General features: G+C 44.2%; 1 protein-coding gene across 3 annotated transcripts in view; it reads right to left on the bottom strand.

Annotated features, from left to right (window-relative positions):
- Window positions 1-25,833, bottom strand: part of SLC43A3 (solute carrier family 43 member 3) — a 104,049-nt gene that overhangs the window by 9,506 nt on the left and 68,710 nt on the right. For all 3 annotated transcript variants that reach the window (XM_029574828.1, XM_029574829.1, XM_029574827.1), the window contains exons 7-8: window positions 23,526-23,665; window positions 16,467-16,582 (exon numbers count right to left, since the gene is read on the bottom strand). In XM_029574828.1, the coding sequence (XP_029430688.1) occupies window positions 16,467-16,582; window positions 23,526-23,665 (256 nt within the window). The remainder of the gene's footprint in view (window positions 1-16,466; window positions 16,583-23,525; window positions 23,666-25,833) is intronic.

Genomic DNA, 25,833 nt, shown 5'->3' with positions numbered 1-25,833 from the left:
CTGATACTTTACGCATATCCAGCATAGCTCTCTGCTTCAACAGCAGGGGAGAAGAAAAAAGGATTCGCACTCACAAAGCGGGGAGTAGCTGGCTTGTTACGGCGGTTACTACCCCAAACCAAATAAGCCTGATACTTCACTTTCAATGCATATCCTGCTTCAACGGCAGGGGAGAAGAAAAACTGATACTACAAGCATATCCAGCATAGCTCCCTGCTTCAACAGCAGGGGAGAAGAAAAACAACCAATAAGGGCTGAATAACACAGTCTGGGTAAAACAAATAAGCATGGGTGTAGCTTGCTTATTGCGGCGGTTACTTCCCCTACTACCCGTAACTAATCAAGCTTGATATTTCACTTGGTTGCAGCTCCATCACTGCTCTCTACATTAATGGTGGGGGTGGAAGGGAAATAGAACCAAAGAGCTAAGAGAAACATATAAGTGTGAGAAAAAAATGTGAAGCTTGCTGGGCAGACTGGATGGGCCGTTTGGTCTTCTTCTGCCGTCATTTCTATGTTTCTATGTTTCTATTCCTTCCACCCTCTCAGTCTGTAACAAAATCTCCTATCATATCCATAAAGCATGGAATCATAACCAATACACTCCTTCTTTGTGGTGAAAGAGACTGGATATAAACAGCCCAAATGTTCAGAAACAAATCATATTTTTGATAGTTAGACTTTTGGGCTGTTAAATCATTGAATTATGTATTTTTCATTTTCACTGTCTACTTACGGCCGTCTCTAGCCAACCACAGAAAATTGTTTTCTATACTAAAAGAAACATTTTAAGAATGGTTTTAGGACTGTGCTCCCTGTTTCATCTCCATAAAATTATCCTAGTGGATGTATATATTTTATATTTGGTATTATGGGTTAGGTATATATCACATATTTCCAAAAGCAGTAGATCTGTGGACATGACCACAAGCTATGGAAAGATGCTCCCCTATGTTCGGAACATGTAACATGTACTTCTATCTGCCTTAACTTTGCTTTATATATGCCCAAGATTGTGTCAGATACACGTGCCACAAAAAGACGCATTGCATTTCTTCTTATGCCACATATGCTTTACATTTCTGAAGATCAGCATTTGACACTTCTATCCCTTTCTCTAGCTTCCACCTTTCTAGGTTGCTATAGGACTAGGAATGCGTGCAATTAGAGTCCTTTAAATGTATTAGTTTATTCACTATTTACCTGGTAGTGACCTACAAGGCAATGATTAAACACTTGATGATATGTGGGGAATTTCTGAATTTAAGTTCAAAGGCTGATTAATTTTTTTCTTTATGTGAAAGTGTCACCTGCCTATAAATTAAAGGAAGAGCTAGGGGTGGATGGCAAACGGGTGGTAGGAAGGGAAACACAAACACACAAACTCCTGGTTTTTGCCTGCCCTCTCATTAGCTATTTAATACAGACACACAAACACACTAAATAATATACCCAAATAATTTACTTCTCCCCAAAACTTTAAGTTCTAAAAATGTCCTCAATCAGTACTTACTGATTCTTTTCAGCCACCAGCAAGGTGATACTCTCCCCTCGGTGCTCCCAGCACAACAACACTTTAACAAATCCCATTTCAGCCTGTGATATCAAATTTGGTAAAATTATACTAATCTGATGTGCCAACATTTTTGCAAAATGTTTTAAATCAAACTTTCGAAGAGATAATTAGCCTATATGATGCAAGGGACTCTAAATATATGCCTGGTTTCAGCAAAACCATATTTTATTTTCTCATAACAAATTTGGGAAAATATCCCTTAGTAACTGATCCCATAAAAAAAATTTCAAAGTGGGATTGTTACCTTATCCAACAATTTATAATATTCCACATTAAAACCATCTGGACCTGGTGCCTTATGCATTTTGCTGGATTTGATATTGTCTTTTATTTCATATAAGAATATCAGATTATTCAGTTTCTTCAGTGACCTAAGGGAGCTGTCGATTGTAAAAACATTTTTTCTCTCTTTTGTTTTCTCTGCCAAATAAAACTTACAAAGAATACTTATTTCCTCACTTGAATTACATCTCTTCCGTTTTCTTTTTCAAGGTAGAAATAAAGTTATTTCCCTTCCATACCTTTACCATGTTTGTTAAAGTTTTCCAAACCTTGTTTTCAAATCTGTATAGTTTGAGAGTAATATAGCATAAATCTTTTGGTTTTCTGATGTATATAGGTGCTCAACACACATAAGATTAAAATATGCTCATCTTTGGTTTTTTTGGAAGAATTCTGAGCCAAGATATTCTGGCTTTTTTTCTATTTTTATTTCCAAAGTTATAATATTCCCATGGAGATCCTTATTCTTTTTAGCACATATGCTATGATTTCTCCTCTTATTACCGCTTTACAAATTTCCCAAAATAAGGTGGTAGAGGTTTTACGTTTTTTCATTGTTTTTTTTTCAAAGTCATATACTTTTTGAAAGTTTACACAACCGATTTGCATTTACCTGTTCCACTCTACTCATTATTTTATAGACTTCTGTCATATCTCCCCCTCAGCCGTCTCTTCTCCAAGCTGAAGAATCCTAACCTCTTTAGCCTTTCTTCATAAGGGTAACTGTTCCATCCCCTTTATCATCTTGGTCACCCTTTCTAATTCTGCTCTATCTTTCTTGAGATGTGGTGACCAGAACTGCACACAATACTCAAGATGAGGTTGCACCATGGAGTGATACAGAGACATTATGATATTCTCTGTTTTATTCTCCATTCCTTTCCTAATAATCCCCAGCATTCTGTTTGTGTATGATATATGAACACAAGATGAGGATGCACCATGGAGTGATACAGACACATTATGATATTCTCTGTTTTATTCTCCATTCCTTTCCTAATAATCCCCAGCATTCTGTTTGTGTATGATATATGAACACAAGATGAGGATGCACCATTGAGTGATACAGAGACATTATGATATTCTCTGTTTTATTATCCATTCCTTTCCTAATAATCCCCAGCATTCTGTTTGTGTATGATATATGAACACAAGATGAGGTCGCACCATGGAGTGATACAGAGGCATTATGATATTCTCTGTTTTATTCTCCATTCCTTTCCTAATAATCCCCAGCATTCTGTTTGTGTATGATATATGAACACAAGATGAGGTCGCACCATGGAGTGATACAGAGGCATTAGGATATTCTCTGTTTTATTCTCCATTCCTTTCCTAATAATCCCCAGCATTCTATTTGCTTTCTTGGCCGCCGCCACATATTGAGCAGAAGATTTCAACATATCCAAGATGATGTTTAGATCCTTCTCCTGGGTGGTGACTCCTAATGTGGAAACTTGCATTGTTTAGCTATAATTTGGGTTGCTCTTCCCTACCTGGAAGAAGGCGCCAAGAGCACCAGATAATTGCACTTGTCCACATTAAATTTCATCTACCATTTGCATGTCCAGTCTTGCAAGGTCCTCTTGCAATTTCTCATAATCTTCCTGTGATTTAGCAACTTTGAATAATTTTGTGTCATCTGCAAATCTGATCATCTCACTCATTCCCATTTCCAGGCCATTTATAAATATATTAAAAAGCAGTGGATCCAGAACAGATTCCTGTGGCCCTCCACTATTCACCTTTCTCCACTGAGAAAACTGAGCATTTAGTCCTTACCGCTTTCTATCTTTTAATGAGTTCTCAATCCACAATAGAACACTGCCTCCTATCCCATGACTTCTTAATTTCCTCAGAAGTCTCTCATGATGTACTATGTCAAACATTTTCTGAAAATTCAGATACACTATATCAACTGGCTTACCTTTATTTAATTTATTTATTATTGAAATCTATTTATTATTCGCCAAAGCTCTAGGCGGTGAACAAGATAACATACATAATCATTAAAACAAAACAAAACGCTAAACAAAAGCAAAACATCTCAGCTCTGTAGGTCTAACTCATGCCAGTTAAGCAAACACTGCTATTACAAAAATGCCTGTGCAAAAAAGTACATTTTTAAGATAGTCTTTATTCCCATGTTTATTCATGCCTTCTAAAAAATGTAGCAGATTGGTGATGCAAGACTTCCCTTGGCTAAACCCATGTTGGCTTTGCCTCATTAAACTATACCTATCTATATGTTTCGTAATGTTATTTATAATAGTTTCTACCAGTTTCCTGGCACCGATATCAGGCTCCCCAGTCTGTAGTTTCCTGGGTGACGCTTGGATCCATTTTTAAAAACTGGGGTTATGATGACCACCATCTAATCTTCAGGTACCGTAGCTGATTCTAAAGATAGTTTAAAAATTATTAATAGTACTGTAGATGTGCAATTTCATTTTTTGCAGGGAGAAGAGTTTGTTGGTTATACAATTAAATTCGCTGGTTAAAAAAATGTCCTTTTTTTCTAAGATATCACGTACTTAGTTGGTGAAAAACGTATGATTATACTTATCGTGATCGCAAATATTACACCGTGCAATTTGTTTCCCAAATAGTTCTCCCAAAACCATAAGGAATCTGCCATTGGTATCCTTAATTACTTTACACATGAATGGGATTTGTTTATGAATCAGGAATGAAACACCTGCTTGATTTTATGTTCATCTTCCATAATGGGCGTCTCCTGAACCACTGCTATAGGAGATATTTTCTTTTTTAAACCTGCAGAACATTTTTCTGCTTAATCAACCCCAATCCAGCCACATTCCATAATGTAGTTTTCAATGTTTCAGCCAGGACCAGAGGTGATAAATGGATCAATTAACCATAATATGAAGACACATAACATCTTACTAGTGGTAATGGTCTCTCAGCCTAAGCCGCCACCACAATTTACCGTCCATCAACCAACCCAATAGTACACAGAACCCTCCAATAACTAAAATGCTTAACACTGTGCAGTCAATTCTGCCGCTCTATTAAACAAAGTTTTCCCTATTACATCAGATGAGTTTCCTATCAGGCCCCCCCCAAAATAATGTAACCAAGTTCACCAGAACAATAAAAGCCCAGTATGGCCAACTTTTCTTAAATCTTCTCCTCCTCCCCTCCCCCCCAAAACCTGAAAACCCCTACCAACCATACATTCCCACTATTTCAAATCACGCAAAATAAGCAGAGACCATTTCTCGAGGCGTTCAGGTGCCCTCTAACCCAACTATGGAGGAATGAAAGTTTCCCCTTTCATCATGAGCTGCGTCTGTCTTTCCCCAGAACTAACGTCTCTAAAACATAACTCCACATGTCAATCATATTGTATTTCAGTCGTCTGTTTCCTTCCTCTAGTCACCGGTCAAATTTCTCACATTTTGCAGAATTTTTTTTCCATCAGAGCTAGAAAATCCTCCATCTTCTGAGTCTGCTAAATGTTCTACTATCATTCCTCGTTTTTAAGATTGTTCAAAAATTCTTCAGCTTCCTGTACTGCCGCTATTATTTGACCTTTTCCGCTATGCAACACTCATTTTGGCTGGAAATTGCCAGCTAAATCTTATGTTCTTTTTAAACGGCTCAGCACACACTCCTTTCTCTTAGCTGCTATGATGTTAAGTCTTGAAAAATTAGAATCTGATTATCTTCATAGGTGAAGTCTCTTGTTGCCGAGAGGCTTGTAAAACATCCATTTTTTATGAGCAAAGCTCCGAGGCTTGGTGATTCCCATTCGTGACTGAATATAATCCGCATTCCTTCCTCCAGTTCTGTGCGTTCTTATAAGGTAAACGTTCGCCGCTGCTTTTTCCAGGCCTAGCTTTTTTCACTAGCCACGTCTCCAACAATTCCTGCAGTTCTCAATCAGGAGTCGATTCTGGGAATCCCTCAAATCTCAGATTACTCTATCAGGATCTGTTTTCTAGAAAATCTATTTTTTATTCCATTCGTTTCAGCATTTTTTTTTTTAATTAAAGCTGCATTTCATTCTAGTAAGTATTTTATATCATCCTCCACTGTGAAAATGAATTTCTCGTTGCTGTTGGTTTGATGTTTTATCTCCACTAGCACAACATTAACTGCATCGATTTCTTGTATGCATTTTTAAGCTTTATTTTCAAGGCTTTAGTCACCGTGTCCGAAATTTCAGTAACTAACTTCTTACTCATTACCACTGCAGTGTTGGCGGCCTAATCTGCCATTTTGTTACTGTGGGCTTGATGCCATATTTCAGTGTTTTAGTCACCATTAATCTCCTTATTTTTTCACAATTTAAAGTTTTTATTGAATGCTTGAACAAAACAATCAAATATTACCCAACAAAATACATCAAAGCATAAATATCAAACATTCCCTTTTCCTATACAGAATTCACCCTACCCCCTCCCACACACTTCTCCAATCAAATGTATGAATACAGTGGAATGAAGTTCAGACAATCACTATCTGCAGTATTTAAGATAGTACAAGCTGCCAAGTGCCTTCATCCATTCAAAAAAATAGAATGATAAGAACTGATACAAGATTGTTTTTCCCGAAATCCTTACACATCCTCAGGAACAAAAAAACTCAAATCATATTATGGTTAAATCAATACAGTTCCCGGGATATCCTGCGCAATTCTAACCAACAGAATACTGAAATTTCTACCATTTTACGTATGGCTTCCATGTCTTATCAAAGCTTGTCAAAAGGTTATAGAGAGAGGCACCAAACGGAAATTAGTAGGCAACCTGTTTAGAACCACCTTAACAGTTGGAACATCTAAGTGCTTTCAAAAGGCAGCTAATTCACAACGATGTGCGATAAATATTTGCTGTCACAGCCTCTGTTATTTATTAATTTCCTCAACAGGAAATGAATAAATTAATAAAAGAACCCTTTAAACATATGTGCGCCTGGGAAAGGGATTTGGGGAAAGCTTTATGCATAGAGGAATGGGACGTGGCCTTTTTATTTTCGGGCAAGTGTTCCATCTCGGCCATGCTACAGGAGAATTGTTATAAGGTATTGACTCCAGATAAACTGCATCATATATATCCTAAAGTGGATGATAAATGTTGGAGAAGATGTGGTGCTCTTGGCGCCTTCTTCCATATTTGGACCTCTAAGGTAATAGGAGTAATGTTAGATATATCCTACTTATATACTTATATCCTACTTATATATCTAGCATCACAGACATCCCCCACTCCTATTACCTTAGAGGTCCAAATATGGAAGAAGGCGCCAAGAGCACCACATCTTCTCCAACATTTATCATCCACTTTAGGATATATATGATGCAGTTTATCCGGAATCAATACCTTATAACAATTCTCCTGTAGCATGGCCGAGATGGAACACTTGCCCGAAAATAAAAAGGCCAAGTCCCATTCCTTTATGCATAAAGCTTTCCCCAAATCCCTTTCCCAGGCACGCATATGTTTAAAGGGGTCTTTTATCACCTCATTAAGTAAACCATAGACCTTGGAGACCAGTCCCCGCATCTTATCATGATAATGTTCAAATAAAGATTTACCTTGACTCAGGGACTCCGTAATCTTCTTTGATATTCTAAAATGTCTCACCTGAGTATGTGCCAAGAAATCTGTGTTCCCCAGACCATATGTACCAACTAAATTGCAGAACTTAATTAATAGTCCCCTAGACACTATTTGTTCAAGGCATATAATACCTTTAGTTGTCCAACTTTAAAAGGTTCTATACTGCAAGCAAGCAGAGAAGTCAATATTATGAAAAAGATGTGTCAGAAAGAAAATGCACCGTTTACTAGCCAATTTTTCTTTCCATTGAGATCATATCCGCAATGTGTTATTTAGCGTAAGCGGTAAGCATAATAACAGTCTCCAGGTTGATCTAGGTTGCCGCAGAAGTGCTGAAAGAGGCATCACTCCCACCAGAGGTTGTTCAAGAGCAACCCGTTGCTTCACATTGCTCATCCTGTGTATTTCTAACACTGCCCACAGTTGGGAAGCTACAAAATACCAAATCAAATTTGGAACTCCCAGGCCATCTCGCAATTTAGGATGATACATAACTAATCGGGAGATCCTCGGAGGTCTGCATCTCTAAACGAAATTAAAAAAATCTTCTTTTGCCGAGAACGTAGTATGATGGAGGACACAAATACCGGCAAAGTTATAAATAAATATAGAAATCTAGGGAGAATGTTCATTTTGATAATCGCAATATGCCCCAGCCATGAGAACCCCTCTCTCCTCCACTTCTCCAAACCCTTATCCATGGCCTTAGCTAATGGGATATAATTCAAAGATAATAGGTCCTTTACAAATGGACCAATATAGACCCCCAAAATACTTTATGGTCTGCTTGGCCCATTTAAAGGGAAAGTTCTGTTTAATATTTCCAATACCGCGATCAATTAGTGTTACGTTCAAGATTTCAGATTTGTCAAAACTGACTTTGAAATCTGAGCCCGCGCTAAACAGTTCTATTCCATTTACTATCCCCTCCAACGAGACACATGGGTTGGTCAGAGTAAACAGGATGTCATCAGAGAATAGAGACAATTTTAAATGTAAGTCACCGAACTCCACTCCTTCTGGCTTTGATGAGAGTCTTACCCTAGTGGCAAAGGATTCCAAAAATAATGCAAAAAGAAGCAGGGATAACAGGCACCCTTGTTGTGTACCTCTCCCCACTAAAAAGCTTTTCCCATAACCCCCATAACCACTTTGACACAAGCCTTTGGTGACTCGTAAAGCTTCCTAATGCAGCCCATGAAATGAGGCCGAAAACGCATTTTTTCCAGTGTCTTAAATAAAAAGGACCAATGCACCATATCAAAAGCTTTTTCAGCATCAATTGATAGTAATATGGAGGGTATGTTCTCCTTTTTAACCCATCAAAGGATGTCAACAATTTTACAGATATTATCTGCTGCCATGTGATTGGGAATGAAGCCAACTTGGTCAGTATGAACTAGACCAGAAATAACTCGAATAAATCTCTCCACTAGTATTCTAGCCAGGATTTTTAGATCCAAATTGATGAGAGAGATTGGCCTATATGACTCACATAGAGAAGGATCCTGTCCCGGTTTAGCTATGACTGTGATTCCAGCTAAGTTGCAACTAGCTGGAAAAGAACCCCCCTTTCTTATATAATTAAACATTAGTGTTTAACTAGTGGATCTGCACGAATGTGAGAAAAACGCTTACAATAGCTGACTGTGAATCCGTCCAAACCCGGAGATTTGCCCAATTTAATCATTTTGATAACCTGTATTACTTCTGAAGAGCTAATGAGACCATCTATATACTGTTGCTGTTCGTCAGTAAGTAAGAGGAAAGGTAACGTCTCAAGATAACAATCTATAGCCTCATTCCTAATACCCTCATCTCTGCCATATAACTGAGAATACAACCCCTAAGAGCAGAAGTTGTGGTAACCATCTCACCCTGCTTATTCTTAAGTATAGCTATGAAACCTTGGATGAATAAGGCTTTCAGCCTCCAAGCTAAATACTGGCCTGCTTATTACCCCCTTCAAAGTATGCCTGTTTAGTCAATTCAAGGTGGTGTATTATTAAATCAGAATCCAATAATTTTTTTTTTTGTTTTAGATTATACATTAATTATAACTACAAGTTATTACATTATACTGGTATATGATCATACAGTAATACACTTAATTTACATGTTATTTGCAAGTTATTTTATAATCAATATATCAGTATTACTTTAAGGAAAACTGTAAGCCATTATAACTAATCAAATTGAACGAGCTAATACATCACAAGTTTCCTAAGGTATATCAGCGATACAACAAATTTAAACTGTTTTTGCTCTCAACCATTCGCTGCATTAGGAGGATGTGCGTCAAGGAATGCCTGTAATGCTGAAACTTCATAAAATACATATTTATGATCTTGATACCATAATTCACACTTACAGGGATACCGTAAAAAAAACTTGGCATCCCTAGCAAGAGTATCCGGTTTTAATTTAAGGAATTCTTGTCTCCTTAATTGAGTTGTCCTAGACAGATCTGGATACATCCAGATCTGTTGTCCATGATATTTCTGGACTCTATTTCGCAAAAATAACCGTAATACTATATCTCTTTCTGTCGGAAACATAAATGAAACAACAGGCCACAAGAACATGGCAAGTACCCAAACATTAGATAGACACAAGCTACTATTGCTTATTAATTACCGCATAGCAGTTTATGGATTTATCCATGTCTTATCAAAGCTTGTCAAAAGGTTATAGAGAGAGGCACCAAACGGAAATTAGTAGGCAACCTGTTTAGTCATAAAACCATCACAACGGTGTACAAATAATAAAATGGAAATACAATATAATATAAAATATAAGTTCTACATATATATTTAGAGTGCCTTATTTCCAACCCAATGCACTTCCACTATAGCCTTGTTACGTTTACAAAGTTATTCCTCTGTCTCCAGCACATTTCTGTTTCCAAGTTCACATAACATTGTTTGATTGTAACTTTTTCTTCCTCTTCAATTTAATTGTTACAACCCCCCCTGTTCCTTGTGAACCGATATGATTTGTATCATGAATGTCGGTATAGAAAAGAGTTAAATAAATAAATAATAAAATACAAACAACAACAACTAAATAACCGCCAAAGTATAGGTAGCTTAAAATTAATCTAAGACAACACTAAAACATTATTAAATCATTAATTAAAACACAAATTCAATAAAATAAACTACAATTTCATTAAAATAGTATATACGGAACTATGGGCAGAGAAATGTAAAATGTGAGACTTGCTGTCTAATTATCATGACTCCGTGTACGCACATGTGAATAGCCATGTCTTTAAATTTCTTGATGTCTGTTTGCAGTCGTAAATGAATTGGAAATGTGTTCCAGACCTTGGGACCTGCGACGGAATTTGCTCTCCCACGGACCTCACTGAGTTTTGCAGATTTAATCTTTGGGATTGAGAGGAGACCCCTGTTACCAGATGGAAGGTCTCTTTGTGGCACATGTAGGTGTATGGAATAGTTTAGCCATTCTGTGATGTTTCTGAATAGCCCTCTCCAAGGGAAGCACAGTCAGGCAGTGAACTAGATCAGACACGGACAGTCCTCACGTGGCTCTGCTTCCTCTGTTTGTCCCGTCTCTGTCCCAGAACATTTACTTCTCTTTCAAGCTTTTTGACCCAGCAGGTTCCTCCTGCTTCTTTGGGCTTCCAAAATGGAGCCAGAGCTGAGATCTGGAACCAGAAAGCCTTCATTGACAGCTGCCCAGGGATTTATCCCCTATTTTATGTCCTCTCCCACCTCGGTCAGTCCAGAATCCCCAGCCAGAGGCCATGACCCAGGGCTTCTTCCAGTGCTCTGCAATCGTGTGCCCTAAATCCAGCCACTAGGTGTCGCCATTGCATGACTATGACTCCCTCCTTTCCCTCCTCCCCGGGGCTGTGAACCCTAGCCCTGGCTGGCCAGGGAGGGCAGGACCTGAGCCAGGAATCGAACCCAAGTCCTCACCTGCTGATGCACAGGACTGCAAATGAATCACTGCTGAGCGATTCACTCAGGGATAGACCTTTTCTGAATTTTTTAGTCATATCTCAAGAATATTGATCTATTTGTTCAAGAATATTGAACTATTTGTACACATAAATGGTCAAGGTACAGTAAGAAGGCAGTAGTTTCACCAGACCGCTATCAATTTTGAAAAACTTGAAAGGCACTGGTCTCACCTGGAAGCAGCAGAAATTTCAGTACAAATATCAACCACAAGGTGGAGCCACATCACTTTCAAATCAGCTGACGATATGACTTGTTACTTCTTCTCTGCAGATTATAATTCTTTCATTCAGCACTTTGGCAGTGTCATGCCAAGAAAGCTTCTTAAACATGAACCACAACTTTTTCCTGGTGGAGGTCTGAAGTAGGCAGAGGACGACCCACTCTCCAGACCACATGCAGCCTCTCACCCCACAGATCACTTTCCAAACCATAAACAGCCTCCACCCTCCTCCAGCACTCAGATCATTCTCCAAACCAAGCACAGCCTCCACCCTCCTCCAGCGCTCAGATCATTCCCCAAACCAAGCACAGCCTCCACCCTCCTCCAGCATCTAGATCAAACTAAGCTTCTCACCTTCCTCCAGAAATCAGATCACTCTCCAAACCAATGGGCCGATTCAGTAAAGTCTGCGGGAGAGCTTCTCCCGGCGCGCACACAGGCCACTCTCCTGTACACGCGATTCTGTATTTAAATGAGGCCCGGCGGTAAAAGGAGGCGCACTAGGGACACTAGAGCGTCCCTAGCGCCTCCTTTTGGCCTAGAGCAGCAGCTGTAAGCGGCTTTGACATCCGACGCTCAATTTTGCCGGCGTCGGTTCTCGAGCCCGCTGACAGCCACGGGCTCGGAAACCGGACGCCTGCAAAATTGAGCGTCCGGTTTTCGACCCGACAGCCGCCGGCCGACTTCAAATTTTTTTTTTTTTTTACTTTTGGAAAGTTTCGGGACCTCCGACTTAATATCGCCATGATATTAAGTCGGAGGGTGCACAGAAAAGCAGTTTCCAGGTGCCTGAAGAAATTAGCGCCTTCACCATCTTTGCCGCAGGAACGCCACCGACGCCGCTGCCTGCTCCCGCTTCCCCGGGTCTTTGCATAGCCGCGCGCGCGCCTCCTCTCTGCGTTTAATGGGCCAGTGGCGGGAAAAGCCCTGCGGCCCCAACGCATGATGTCATCACTCTGTGCCTCGTCCAGCCCTATAAAAGAGCTCAGCTTCTTCTCCTCGGGGCCTTCGCATCGGATCCTCACAGTTGCCCTGAAACACCCTCCTACCCATAGCATCCTTCACCCTATGCTCTTTGCCAGGGGGAGCCGAGGCATGTATTTTGACCTCTTCGCCTTCTTTAGCATTGGACTCCACTACCACTGACTGTTGGGGAAGCTGACGCTTCTCAAAACCCGTAGTCTGCTGCACCAAATACACCCTGTTGATCTCTGGGTTCACTGGGTCAACGGAGAGGGGTGTTCCCATAGCCTGAGAAGCAGCTCACGAAAGATCTCATGAATGGAGACCGCCACTACCTCCTTTAGGGCATCCACGAACTGGAGGATCTCCAGCATTTTATGGTGGGCATCTTCTTCTGTCATAGTTGGAAGCTTATGGCCTCCCCCACAGCATGGATGAACCCCGCAAAGGTTAGGTCCTCTGGCAGAGATCAACGCCACTCCTCCAAGGGGGATGGATCCGAAGGAAGACCATCGAAATCCGACAAGCCATCGGAGGTATCATCTCCCCAAGAGTCATAAAGTCCCTCAGACTCATCAAGACCGCCTGGGGAGGAAGGCCGGGGAACAGTAGGTGCATCCCGGGGCTGAGGGACCAGGGGATCCGTGGGCAATGGGGGACCCGAAGGTCCAGGCACCAGCTCAGGCAGTGCGGGCCGGGGCACGCAAGGCCCCAATGGTGCAGAAGGCACTGATTGGCCCTCGTTCCCAATGGGGATTGGCTTGGATGCCCTACACTTCAGTGCTTGATGGGTCACCGAGGGATCACGGGACACTGGCACCAACTGGGTCAGGAAGACACCAAGGAGGACATCGAGTCGATCCAATAATGGCTTCAACCCAGGCACCAGCATCGGCGAGGAACCTGGCAGCGGTGTGGGCACCAGCATCGGTGAAGGCACTGGAACCGAGGGAGGCACTGGCACCGGTGGCAGGAGCGCTGGCTCCCTGTCGCGCAAAGCATGTTCTACTGAAAGGTGCACCCGACATTCAAGCTCCACCTCGAAAGCCTCTGAAGAAAGGGCAGGCTGAGAGGTGAGGGGCAAGGCCAACTTCTCCTCGGGACGTCAAGGAAAATATGCGCCCAACACCGGAATCGGTGTGGACAGTCTCGGGCCACCAAACGAGGGGTGGGGGGTGAGGCCTCCTCTCGCCATGGCTGCTTTGGTAGCAAGGCAGCAAAGTCCGAGGTCAACCCGAGCCTTGCACTGTATGAGGACGGAGACCGATGGCGGTGCTTCCGAGATCTCCCACGGTGCTCAGCCCGGTCTTTCCCTGGCGCTGAGGACGAGGATGATGATCCAGAGGTCTGGGACTTAGATGAAACCGACATGGGCCGATGTCCAGCGTCCCCCTCACCTGAAGGCCTTGGGAGAGGAAACACCGAAGGGACAAGGACGAGTGGTTTCCCCCGGTCCTTGGGCGTCGATGCTGGAGTGGAAGGATAGGACTCCCCGATCCGAAAACCTTCTCCATCTTGTCCAGCCAGGCCCAGCGCTCCTTTGGGGTCATCTGAGCACACAATTCTCAGCTGTGAACATTGTGAAATGCCCCCAGGCACAGGATGCACACTTCATGTGGATCCATTAAGGACATAGACTGGGGGCACCAGCTGAAGCTCGAGGCTGCCATGAGGCGCGCAGAAGACCGCAAAGGACACGACACCCAGCGGGCACCAAGGAAGAGGAAAACAGAAAAAACTCACCGATCAATGAAAATTCAATGGGGAACCAGAGAAAGACCCAGCGCAGGAAGAAAAGCAAAAAAAAAAAAAAGGAACACGCTTTGTGGAGCCTTTCCCGCAAAAAAGTGCACAGAGACAGTAGCTCTGTGGAAAAGAAGAGACTGAAGAGAGACCCCGCATCTATGCGGGGTCCACATGCGAGGGCTCCCATCCTGCTTGTCCTAGGAGAATCAGAGGTGTTACAAATTCCACCTACAGCAAGGGATCCCAGTAAAGTGCACCACCAGGAGAAAGAAAGGAAATACAAAATAAAAGTAAGAAGAACTTTGTTGCTATTGAGGGAAGTCTTACATGAGGGAGTGAGAACTGCTCACCAGGCACTGCCTAAGACGTTAACAGAAACAAGAAAAGTGTGATGTCCCCTTCTGGTGCTGTCTGAGGAGTTAAAGGATGTTTAAATGATTTCTTGGAAGAAATTAAATCTGAGACTAAGTTCTGATTAAATATTGTGACTGTACACATTTTAACTACTTTCAGTGGGAAGATTTACAAATTAAATTAGGAGTTAAAGAAGGATTGGACTGCATTCAATCTGCTAGGAGACTTGAGAAAGAAACTGGAGAACAAAAGTAATCCAGTGTAAATTTTAGAGCTTCCAGTTGAGAATATAGACTTTGATGAAGAAATGAAGTCACCAGGTTATTATATCTTCTTGCTATGTCATTATTTATTTATTTGAACTACAAAGAAAGTTTAATTGTAAATAGCATCTAATCAATTATCAGTAAAGAAGCTGGAAACCGCCATTCTTGTCCTGTGTGTTATTTGGATGCTGAGACAGTGCAAAGCTTAGTGCTGTGTACCGAGGATGGGAAAAAGGGCTTGGCATGCACAGAAGCAGGGTACACGAGCTATTGTTCATCCCCACACTTAGGAGCCTGGGCCTCAGAGAGTAAAGCTACTTGGTTGGAGGAAAGGAGTTTCATAGAGACATTGGAGTGGCTGAACAGAAAGCGTCCATCTCTATTTCTTTCTATGTACTCCTGGGTGCCAGTTAAAGGATCCATCCTGCCCAGCAGTCACACAGCTACATTATGCCAACAGAAGACGTCTACTGCAGAAACAGTTACAGGATTGTTTCTATTCTGCTACTATTTCCACTACGATCAGCCTGATTAGCAGAGGATTAATGGAGGCAATCCTCACCTTCTGCTTGGAGGAGCTTTTCGGGCACAAACATGCATCCTACTTGTGTGACTTTGAAGTGGAGCTGGGTTACGGTGCCCCTGCATGTTCTCTGTTCTCTGTCACCTCTCAGTGTGTGGGCGCTGGCAGATTATGCTACAGTTATCCCCTACAGGTGGCACCACGGTGCACCGCTGGCGAAGAGGAGCCTGACGTGGGGGCACTGCCTGCGCCCACGACAGTGATCACATGGGGAACCAAGGTGGCTAAGTATATCCCAGCAACTCGGTCCCCATCCCTCACCCGCGGTCTGATGCAAGAAGGTGCATTCAGCAGGGTGCACGGTCTTTTTTCACACAGAAAAAATATGTGGGCAACACTGTGGCTCAGTGCCATCTCATGGAAACTCATGCAAACGAAGGCATTACCTATTACCACCCCAATGCAGAGCGGTGCGCTGGACATGGTACTCCTGGGCAGAGGTGGAGTAAGGTTTCCAGCGCTAGTGTCAATCCATGGGCAGAAGCAAGAGTGCCGGTGCCAGTATTTTGTGCGTATAAATTATGGGGGTTTTCCCTGTGCTAAGCCTTTTCTTTGCGCACATTTTATGATTTGTGCGCATTTTTTTAATTCTCAGTGCATCGGCGCATGCCATTAACTTACTGCATGGGGAGTTTTTAAGAAATTAGCTTGTGCGTTACACTGTGTGCTCAATGTCGGCGCAGCTAATTACATCGAAACCCCACCCCCCCAGGAAGAGATCAGCTGCTCCCATCCCTCTGAAAGTGAGAGGCAGAGATACTGAGAAAGAAAATGGGAACTGGTAAGAGAAACAGAAAAAAGACATGAAAACTTGAAAACTAGTAATGACAAGAGAGTCCCAGAGAAAAAGAGAATGGAAGATAAAAAAGGAAGAAATCTGAGGAAAGCCGATCTACCTTTGTCCAGCAGCTTTTCTCCTGCCTGCGTGTCCACTTTCAGATTTGAGTCCGCCGTGCTGGATTTGGAAGGGTCCTCACTCACCCTGTACGCAGCTGCTTTCCCGCAATGCACCCTGTGAACAGAAGGGAGGGAGAGGCTCAGCCACCCAGAGGCAGGCGCACAAGGGAACCGCTCAGCAAATCTCAACCAGCCGCTCTCCTGCCCTGCACCTCTCCCCCCCCACTTTCTGCCGTCCAGCCAGCACCTCTCCCACCCCTCCCCTCCCCCACTGCCCAGCAAATCTCACCCAGCCGCTGCATCCTTCCCACCCCTCGCGGCCCAGCTCTCCACCTCTCCCTCCACCTGCCCTGGCACAGCCCTGCTCTTCTCACCTCCACGCTACTCTGAGCTGCTGCACGGCCCGCAGCATGCAAATGCACATTGATGGCCCTATTAGTTATTCCCGCTCGATTCAGTAAGTAAAATGTTCAGCCAAGCCGCACATTTTACTTTCAGAAATTAGCGCCTACCCAAAGGCAGGCGTTAATTTCTGCCGGCACTGGGAAAGTGTATAGAAAAGCAGTAAAAACTGCTTTTCTGTACACCCTCCGACTTAATATCATGGCGATATTAAGTCGGAGGTCCCAAAATTAAAAAAAAAATTACAAATAAAAAAATTTAAAATCAGCCCACGGCTTGAAAACCGGACGCTCAATTTTGCCGGCGTCCGGTTTCCGAACCCGTGGCTGTCAACGGGTCCAAGAACCGATGCCGGCAAAATTGAGTGTCGGCTGTCAAACTTGCTGACAGCCGCCGCTCCTGTCAAAAAGGAGGCGCTAGGGACGCGCTAGTGTCCCTAGCGCCTCCTTTTACTGCGGACCCTAATTAGCATATTTTTATTTACTGGATCGCTCGCACAGGACACTGGCCTGTGCGCTCGCCCGCTCTCCCACGTTTCTTTTTGTATTGGCCTGTCTGGCCGCGCTGCAGGCGGTCTAAAGTTAAATGGATATACCTATCTGTCTACATTTTAAGACAGCTGGGTATATTCTTAAGTTAGCCAGATAGGTGTATCCGGCTAACTTATCTAGTCACTCAGTGGCTGAATATGGATCCCAATGAAGGTAATTTTTTAAATTACACGTGTAAATGTAACATAATACAGCAATCTGGAGACCGCACTTTCAAAAGGAAAACTGGATGGAGTCGATCCAGAAGGTGGCTTACTAAAATTATGAGGAGAGATCTTAAAGATCTAAACATGCATATCCTAGAGGAAACGTGAGATAGTGGAGAGCTGATAAGAGACATTTAAATCAATGCGGGTCTCTTTCAACAGAAAGGAGACTCTGGAATAAAGGGTCATGGGATGAGAATGAAAGGGGGTAGGCTGAGGAGTGATGTAAGGAAGTATTTCTTCACAGAATAGGTGGTGGACGCATGGAACAGCCTCCTAGTGAAGATGGCGGAGACAAAAATAGTATCTGAATTCCAGAAAGCGTGGGATAAGCGCAGGGGCTCTCTCAGGAAGTGGCGGGAATTGTAGAGGTAAGCAGTTGTGTGGATGGACAGACTAGACAGGCCATATGGTCTTTTTTCTGCCATCATGCTTCTAGGTTTCCATAAGCAAATCATTACCATAAGCCAAGTGCAACAAAACAAATGCTTGGATTAGCAACCAAAAAGATTTTCTATCCAAGAGAGGGCAAAAATGCCATATAAGGCATAATTTAGAATGAGCTACTTGGACTACATGGGATACCCGACCCTTCAAAGACAAAGCTGAATTAAACCCCCAATGATTTAACCTTATCCACTATAGAAATATTCTGGATTCCATTATCAACCAACTGAACATTCACTGAAGGGCCAGAAATCTCAACCAGAAAAATCTCTGTGTTGTAATCATCGGAAACCAACGTATTCTCCTGTAACCGTTGTAGATAGTAAGAATGGCCTCAATGTGTAATAGGGCTGCTGCAGTATCTTTGCCCAAAAGGCAAATCATCTGTATGCCATCCACATATATAATATAAGAGGGCAAAGGGCTTAGTACAGGGGATCCTTGGTGGAGCTAGGAGAAAGCATATTCTCTGGTCTTTAGGGTAACAACAGCTTGGATAACTGCCAAGCAGGTTTCCATACTGGCCACAAGCATGGAAACTCTTATTATTGGCAGCTCAAGACGATCTATTGTGCTTGACAGATAACGGCGAATTTGCCCTTTTTAATATTGCTGGACACGTCGGCAGCATTTTATTTGGTTGACTGCGATATTCCTTTACAACGCAGGCGGGATTTGGGGATAGGAGGCAAAAATGGATGTCCGCTTTTCTGGAAGATTGGAGGGTATCAGCATCGGTAAAAGAGGTCATCTCTGATCCGGTGGTGTTAGTCCTGTATATATTTAATTTATTCATTCGGTCCCTTGGTAAGTTAATACGGTGGCTATATTTATATATATATATATATATATATATAGCCATGCAGTCCCAGCCACCGTATTAACTTACCAAGGGACCGAATGAATAAATTAAATATATACAGGACTAACACCACCGGATCAGAGATGACCTCTTTTACCAATGCTGATACCCTCCAATCTTCCAGAAAAGCGGACATCCATTTTGCCTCCTATCCCCAAATCCCGCCTGCGTTGTAAAGGAATATCGCAGTCAACCAAATAAAATGCTGCCGACGTGTCCAGCAATATTAAAAAGGGCAAATTCGCCGTTATCTGTCAAGCACAATAGATCGTCTTGAGCTGCCAATAATAAGAGTTTCCATGCTTGTGGCCAGTATGGAAACCTGCTTGGCAGATATCCAAGCTGTTGTTACCCTAAAGACCAGAGAATATGCTTTCTCCTAGCTCCACCAAGGATCCCCTGTACTAAGCCCTTTGTCCTCTTAAACTTTGTTACTGATTTAGCCTTCCCTACCTACCCTTGTAAAAATCTATTTCTTGACGTTTCTTCTCAGCCTTCCACCCTGAGCCACACTAATGACCTCTACAACAGCACAATCGCTTCCTCTTTTCTACCAATTAAAGTTTTCCCTGTGCATCCTTCCGGTTCTGACCACTGCCCTTGCCACACTGTTTTGCTCCACTGAAATCGTCAGATATCAGCAGGCCAGGGTCTTGTTCCTGTTCTGCGATCATCAGTGACTCACCACCTAACATCCTACCACGCCCTTGGAATTCTACATCCAAAACGCACGACTCTGCATGTTCCGGTCCTGAAACTTTTCTGCCACGAAACCAACACCTCGTCGAGCTTTTTCCCACCACATCTCATGTTATCCTCGCACTCAGGCATACCCAGCCTGTTGTGGGTCTTGGCACCTTCCGCAAAAAAGACGTAACTCTTCTGCACTATCACTCAGAAAGACAGTGACGAAAAGCAACCCAAGGACTGAGCCCATTCCAGAGTAAACTCCCATTTACTACCGCACTCTGCTGTCTATATCTCAACCAGTTTTAAAACTGAAAAACAGCCTTCCTCCTCCTCCTACACACATACCTTCACTGTGAGAGGAAGGGTGCTCCAGCCACAGAGTCAACATAACCTTTTTAATATCTAATTTCTTTTAACAAAGTGGCTTCTGTGATTTAAGTTACGTTAATCCTGAAAAAAAACCCTAAAGTTACCATCTATTGGATACCTACAGGGGGCGCTGTACCAGTTGAAGCAAGATGAGTCCTGGTGATGACTCTATTGCTCTGCTTTTAGATGTTGTTCACACTTTTTTTTTTAATAACTTTCAGTTCTTTTACTACGTATGTGTTGGCTGGGCTGCTTGCTGCTGACGTTGGCAGAGATGTGAGATACCACTATCTGCGTCTTGACCTAGCATAATCTTCCCCACATTCCAGACATTTTAGTGATGGCGAGGATGGGAATCACGATACGAGGGACGGAACAGCAGGACTGAGGAAACAGCGCAGAGAGGGGACTGCAACTGCACAGCAAACCATCTGGTAGAAGACAGCACCGTCTTGGAAGCTAAGCCTGCGGTTTTGAGGGAATGACTGCACTGTGACACATCAAGGAATCTGCCTTGTAAGACTCTTACTCCCAACATTTTCCTGCTTCCTTGAAGTAAATCAGAGAGTTATTACTGAAAAGAAGAGCGCTGTACTATTCCAAGTTTGCGGGGCCAAAATATTCGCAATCATACGCTCGCTAGAGGCATCTGCCTTACCAGCGACAGAGACTTATGATGAACTAGTAGCAATACTAAGAACACGCTTCCCATCAACACCATCTGTCATCATCCCGAGATTTCAGCTTCACTAATGAAATCACGGGGCTAATGAGAGCATTTCTCAGACGCAGCTGAGCTGGGGCGCATGGCTGAAAAAACGACAAGGTTTGTGATTTTCTAGAGGACGTGTCGAGGAGTTAGGGATGAGGCTCTGCACTGCTGGCTCCTTCCTGAGCCCAGTCTGATGCTCCCTGGTGCACTAGAAAGGCCTTAGCTACGGTGAGAGCACACACCAAAGAAATCTGCCTTACAGCCACCGATGTGCCTGCTTGTAGGCTGCCGTCAGGGAGACGAGAGCGTCACCTTCACAAGCACCGCAGCAAGTGAAATGCAACCCCCCCTTGATGGCTCTGCAAACTTTAAAAATTTACAATTCCTGGTTGGGTACGGGGGCCAGCACCAAGGTTCTGCGTTGTAGATCCAAGGACACCAGGACACCAATATTCAGAAGGCTGTTTAGTGTAGCAAGTTATTCAGCTAAAGTTAGCCGGATAATTTGTCCCATATATTCAGAGGGATAAACGTCCCGCTGAATATATTGCTTCAACCTATCCGGCTACATGCAGCCGTTTAACTTAAAAAAACATAAATAGTTATGTTTGAATATAGCTGTTTAGGTTTTTAGCTTACTCGGACATCTTCAAACGACAGCTGGGGAAGTAGCGTTTGTGTCCACCCCATAAAAAAAGAATTAAAGGGGCCTCTCTCCCCCACTAATATTAACGTGGCCCTATCGGGCCCCTTGCATCCTCCACCCCACATCTCAAAACGTGCTGGGATGGAGCTGTCGTATCCCCCCCCCCTCCCCTCGACAAACCCTTTCCTCGGAGATAAACCTGTCGCTGAGGCCAGGCCCTCCCCCCTCCCCCGAAATGCGCCTGAGATCTTGATGCAGGCTCTGCTCTGATTGTTTTTGAGGGGGGCTTGGGCTGCCGGGCTCGAGCTTGGCCTCACAAGCGTGTGTGTGTGTGGGGGGGGGGGGGGGGGGCATTGAGGCCTACTCTGCTTTCTCGTTCCCTTGTGACCACTTAAGCAACTTAACATTCTTTTCAATACAACTGCGAAACTTTATCGATGGACGGGTATCCGGACACAGACAACTTTGAATCCCAACCGTTGATATTCAAACACGGCTGCTTAGAGTCCAAAGTCATCCGGGCACGACTGTGAGATTTCTTGTAGGGGTCCTAAAACCTGTCCTACACCAGTGACACCAGCTCCCAGCTGAAAGCAGGATAAAAAGTGCGAAGCGCTCAGTTTTGTTTTCAGACAAGCCTGTTGCGGCCTCTTCCCTTCCTTATCCGCCCCCACAAGAGAGCTCCGATCTTCCCAACTGGCCCTTCCCTCCAGCCCACCTCTGTCAGAGTTATCCTGCGCCAGACTCCGGCCGGAGCATCTACCACTACTAACCCGGAGCATCTACTGCTACTAACCCGGAGCATCTACTGCTACTAACCCGGAGCATCTACCACTACTAACCCAGAGCATCTACCGCTACTAACCCGGAGCATCTACCACTACTAACCCGGAGTATCTACCGCTACTAACCCAGAGCATCTACCGCTACTAACCCGGAGCATCTACCGCTACTAACCCGGACTAACCCGGAGCATCTACTGCTACTAACCCGGAGCATCTACTGCTACTAACCCGGAGCATCTACCGCTACTAACCCAGAGCATCTACCGCTACTAACCCGGAGCATCTACCGCTACTAACCCGGAGCATCTACCGCTACTAACCCGGACTAACCCGGAGCAACTACCACTACTAACCCGGAGCATCTACCGCTACTAACCCGGAGCATCTACCGCTACTAACCCGGACTAACCCGGAGCATCTACCACTACTAACCCGGAGCATCTACCACTACTAACCCGGAGCATCTACCGCTACTAACCCGGAGCATCTACCACTACTAACCCTGCGTCTTGAGCCCAGGGGGAAAAAAAAAAAAAAGCTGAAGCAGGGCTTTTTAGCCAAGCCTTCCCCAGCACAAACCTTCTGTCCACCGCCCGAATTAAATAAGGTCCACCGGTTATCGAGCCTGGGTTCCTATTACCAGGCCAACTGCTCAGATACCAAGTATGAAACTGATACTCGGTGTCTACCTAATTCTAATGATATTATCTGTTAAGTTATTTGTGGTCGTAATCCACTTCAAGGCCACTTGTGGTAAAAAGCAGAATATCGAATGTCCATATTAAATAAATGAATATGGATACTTGCTGGTTTCTTACTTTGTGGTGTGGTGTGGTGTGCGTATGCGTGTGTGTATGTGCGTGTGTGTGTGCGTGAGTGTATGCGTGTGCGTGTATGCGTGTGTGTATGTGTGTGCATGTGCGTGTATGTGTATGAGTGTGTGTATGTGTGTGTATGAGTGTGTGTATGTGTGTGTGTGTGTATGTGTGTGTGTGTGTATGAGTGTGTGTGTGTATGTGTGTGTGTATGTGTATGAGTGTATGTATGTGTGTGTGTGTGCATGTGTGTGCGTGTGTGTATGCGTGCGTGTGTGTATGCGTGTGTGTGTGTGTTGGCTGGGCTGCCTGCGGCAGAAGCAGACAAGAGCTGAGAGACAGAAATGTCTGCGTCTTTACCCAGCGCAGAGCTCCCCACGATACCCCGTGTCTCGGGGTGAGAGCAAACTGCAAACAACCGTGGGCAAAGGGGGATTTTCCAGCGCTTTTCCGGTAAGGACCTGGGAAGTGGGGGAGAGGGCAGGGTGTGCCGAAAAGCTCCCTCTCACCAAATCCTCCCCTTCCCCCCCCCCAAAGCACCGGCTAGGGGACGGGAGACAAGCAGATCTTTACCCGTAGCTGAAGCCCTCCGGCAAGGGGTAGGGGATATTTTTTCGTGGCATCAGGAAGAAGGTTCGGAGGAGGTGGCCCACGCTGCAGGCTGAGATAAACAGGAACACGGATTTCAGGGAGAGTCCGGACTCATGCAGAATCTGCACAGGGAGGGAGAGAGAGAGGTGAGAACGGGAGGAGATGAGAAGGAGAGAGACAAGGGACAGCACCAGAAGGAACAGGGGAAAGATGAATACATTGCGGCAAAGGAGGCGTGAGAAAGATTCGGCGGGCGCAGCGGCACACGACGCCCACCAGGCGCCTTGGAAGCAACTCGGCCCCAGGAATCTGGCGCGAGGAGGCGGGAGAGGCAGGCTTGCGCGCCCGCCAGAGAGGCGAGGGGACCGAGACCCCCACTCTGCGGCCCCCACCTCCCCGCGCTGCCTGCCATCTCTCCCTCACGTGGGCCCTTCCGCTACCGAGCACCTTTTTTTTAATCAAATCTTTTACTGGCAACTTCAACTCGTTTTTTTTTTTCTTTGTTACTGGCAATAAATGGTGCAGAACAACCCGATCTTATCTTGCATTGCTCTTACATCCTGTAACCTGTGGAGTCATGTTTGCCTGGTCCTGATTTAACAGGCGTTTCCTGCTCTCTCTTCTCCACCTGGCCTTCCCCATGCTGCTCGCCCAGGGACTGAGCCAACAAATACTTCCTCTCGTTTTTTTGCCTCTGCCTCATTACCCGAGTCTGATCAGGAACCTGTTGGCACACTGTGACATGCGCAACTCCGTTTTCTAACTCAGGATTTAATTTTAGCTCTGCCCATTGCCAGTAAACCACACAGCACAATGCAGTAATGATGAAAGAAGTGGAAGAGCATTTCCTTTTGCATAAACTCGTTATTTTTAACTTGATTTAGCATTTTGCTAAACGAAAGGCTCAGTGTGTCCTGGCGCAGTATGCCAGCACATCTGCTTCCCGGGCGTTCAGCTCTACGTACATCCACTGCAGGTCCAGCACTAGCCCTACTCACCACACAGAGTAACAAAGCAACACTGTCGCTCTCCTACACACACACAGACACAAACACGGTAAAACAGGCACTGTTACTCTCTCACATACACAGTAACACGACACTGTCACTCTCCTACACACACAGACACAAACACGGTAAAACAGGCACTGTTACTCTCTCACATACACAGTAACACGACACTGTCACTCTCATACACTACAGAAACACACAGACACAAACAGTAAAAAAGACACTTTCACACACACACAGTGACAAGGAACAATACTGTCACTCTCATACACTGTCAAATTCATATACACACACACAAACACATAGACAATGTTACTCTCACTCACACACAATGACACAGAACAATACGGTCACTCTCAAACACAGAGACAGAAACACAGTAAAATAGACACTGTTACTCTCTTTCACACACACACAAATACATACAGAACACCACTGTCACACTCATACACAAAACCACATACCGTTGCTCTCATATATACACACACACACACAAACACAGTAAAACAAGACACTGTTACTCTCTCACACACAATAACATAGTACAACACTATCACTCTAATATACTCATATACACACACAGTAAAACAGACATAGTTTCCCTCTCACACACACACACACACAGTAACAAAGAATGACACTGTTAGTCTCATACACATGCACAAATACAGTACAACAGACACTGCTACTCTCTCTCTCTCAAACACATACCCCCCCCCACACACACACACACACAAAGAGTAACACAAAACAATGACGACACTCTCCCATGGATCTTTCCCCACAGCCGTTCCCCTCAAGCCCTGGGCAGGAGAAGCAAGTCATTTACACAGTTACACAAAACAACACTGTCACTCTGAGGAGTGAAGGAGATGCAAACAGAGAGAGATGACTGGGACGGTGTTATGTGTAAAACAAATCCATTAACGCTTAAACCACATGTGTATGCAGTAAAGGCTTGTAAGTCCAGATGACTTCTTGGGCTGGATTCAGGGCCCATCATTGCAGGATTTCAGAGCCAGCCCCAAGCGAGGATTACTGCTGCCATGACTGAGCTAGGAGAGGGGGAGATACAAAACAGGCGACAAAATCTCCAATCAGATCCCAGCCCGGGTTCTGACCCAAAAGAGCAGGAGGAAACTGCAGGCCCCCCCAAAATAAAACTTCAACGTCTCCCTTTTCCCCTCCTGTGTCCTCCTTCAGTCTCAATCTCGCTCCGCTTGTTCTCCTCATGGTCTCCCACTCCCTCTCCTCCTTTCCCGACAGGCTCTGCCTTGCTT

Source organism: Rhinatrema bivittatum, chromosome 13 (assembly GCF_901001135.1).
Source record: "Rhinatrema bivittatum chromosome 13, aRhiBiv1.1, whole genome shotgun sequence".
NCBI classification, from domain to species: domain Eukaryota; kingdom Metazoa; phylum Chordata; class Amphibia; order Gymnophiona; family Rhinatrematidae; genus Rhinatrema; species Rhinatrema bivittatum.
The sequence above is the reverse complement of the archived record's forward strand: the minus strand, read 5'-3'. Positions and strand labels throughout refer to the sequence as shown.